The sequence below is a fragment of the Drosophila sechellia genome, unplaced genomic scaffold (assembly GCF_004382195.2).
Source record: "Drosophila sechellia strain sech25 unplaced genomic scaffold, ASM438219v1 U_164, whole genome shotgun sequence".
Taxonomy (NCBI): domain Eukaryota; kingdom Metazoa; phylum Arthropoda; class Insecta; order Diptera; family Drosophilidae; genus Drosophila; species Drosophila sechellia.
In genome coordinates this window covers 48,445-50,314 of record NW_022611104.1, presented here as the reverse complement: position 1 = coordinate 50,314, position 1,870 = coordinate 48,445, and the positions used below count along the sequence as shown (strand labels likewise).

Below are 1,870 nucleotides of genomic sequence, written 5' to 3'. Positions count from 1 at the left end.
GTCACCACCAGCAGAGGCAGCAGCAGCGACGCAGTCGCCACTGGCAGCAGCAGCATGCAGCGGCGCAGTCACCACCAGCAGCAACAGTAGCAGCGACGCAGTCAACACCAGCAGCAACAGCAGCGACGCAGTTGCCACCGGAAGCAGCAGCATCGGCGCGGTCACCACCAGCAGCAGCAGCCACGCAGTCACCACCAACAGCAGCAGCGACGCAGTCACCTCCAGCAGCAGCGTCGCAGTCACCACCAGCAGCGGCAGCAGCAGCGACGCGGGCACCACCAGCAGCAGCAACAGCGGAGACGCGGTCGCCACCATCGGCGGCAACAGCAGTTGTGCAATAGGCGAATTATGAGACGTCGATTTTCCCTCGGACAGATCCTTCCTTACGGACTCCTGCTGAGTGCAATGGCGAGCCTGCCGTTCACTGCTTTTCCGACTCCTTACTTGGCCACTGGGCAATCATCCGGGATGGCAGTCACCGACGTTCCAAGTCTGGAAGAAAGAAAACTGGATAATTTCTATTTTGCACTCAGATTTGTATGAAACTGCAATTCTGTCATACCGGAGCGTTTCCTGCAGACGTCGATGGGCTGCGGCGCATTTCTTCACCCGCCACAGTCTGAACGCTTGCATCATGCCGGACGGGCCAGACTGGCCGCTGCCTGGCACACGATGTCATCTCTGCGGCGGCGAGATGAGCAGCTACGCTGATAGCATTAATAATATTTTTCTTTTGCAGCATCAGAAAGGAGAAAGCAACATCACAACTCACATAAACAAAGCCTGCAAATGTTAAGAAGATACAAGCATTAGACTCGGCTCAAATGGGAACATCAGGCAGACTATACTCACGCACACACACAGACAAACATAAGCCTTTAGATGACGCGGACTGCGGCACACGTTTCTCCTCCACAAAAGTTGTGTGTGCACCAATGTTGACTGGCCACGCCGGCCGCTGCATACTTGCATCTCCGCAGCATCAACGTAAACAGCACCACTGAAAGCATAAACAGGATTACTATGGGAAATGCGCAGGAAAACAAATATCTACAATAAGAAATAACACGCAATTTTTCTGCTTCTTTTTCCGCTTGGAGAAGTGAGACCCTTTCTTGAATATGCCATTGATACGGACATAGCGCAGGAGAAATACTGGAATTCCAAAAATACTAACCTGAACAATTCCAGTATTTCTGCCCGATAGGCGATAGGCTGGCTGCAAATATAATAGCCGATAAGCCCGCCAAACAAAAGGGCGCGAAATATCGATAATGAGCTGCCGTGAAATTGATAGCATATCGATATTCCGCCGTGCCTTTGAGCTATCGAAAAAGCCCGCCTACGCGCCTAGCCTAATTTTGCAAGTCAGTTGTGATTATAAAACCGACAGAGGCGCGCGCGAAACAGTAGCTAAAAGTGAAGCCAGCAGCAACAACAACAACTAATGGACGGCCAGAAAGTGAACCAAAGCGGAGGATGGGCATCGGTTTTATCCATCTCATCTGACGACAGCAACTGCTCATCCTCGCCGCCATCGGTTATAGTATCATCGCTGGATACCATGTCATCGCTCAACTATATTCCTAGATTACTTAAACAAAACTATTTTCTCCTTGTTATAAGCTATTTCCTAAGTAAAGTAATATTCAAATTTAAACCATGGCGCGCAAAAAATGCCGCCAAATATTTCAAAAACATGGCGTGCAAAAAACTACCGACACATATTTCAAAAACAAGGCGCGCAAAAAGCCGCCAAATTTTTCAAAAATATCTCCTGTAAATTTAAATTATAAATACTTGTAATTATGGCACGCATTCTGCAGCCAAAAAAAATCCGAAAATGTAATTTGCCACAAATTGTCTCTGT

At 48.7% G+C, this 1,870-nt stretch overlaps 1 protein-coding gene across 5 annotated transcripts; it reads right to left on the bottom strand.

Annotated features, from left to right (window-relative positions):
• Positions 1 to 221: 221 nt before the first annotated feature.
• Positions 222 to 1,220, bottom strand: LOC116802579. Of its 5 annotated transcripts, none has more exons than XR_004362878.1 (5): positions 1,055 to 1,156; positions 853 to 1,000; positions 773 to 783; positions 563 to 702; positions 222 to 492 (listed from the first exon to the last, which is right to left on the bottom strand). XR_004362878.1 is itself a non-coding variant. In XM_032727011.1 (5 exons), the coding sequence occupies exons 1-5, from the start codon at positions 1,138 to 1,140 to the stop codon at positions 460 to 462; spliced, it is 429 nt and encodes a 142-aa protein (XP_032582902.1). In that variant the 5' UTR covers positions 1,141 to 1,220; the 3' UTR covers positions 222 to 459. The 5 variants fall into 5 exon arrangements, 3 of the variants coding, with proteins under 3 accessions (XP_032582902.1, XP_032582901.1, XP_032582903.1); XR_004362879.1 differs by having other exon boundaries at positions 563 to 707; positions 857 to 1,000; XM_032727011.1 differs by having other exon boundaries at positions 222 to 507; positions 857 to 1,000; positions 1,055 to 1,220.
• Between the last annotated feature and the right edge of the window lie 650 nt (positions 1,221 to 1,870).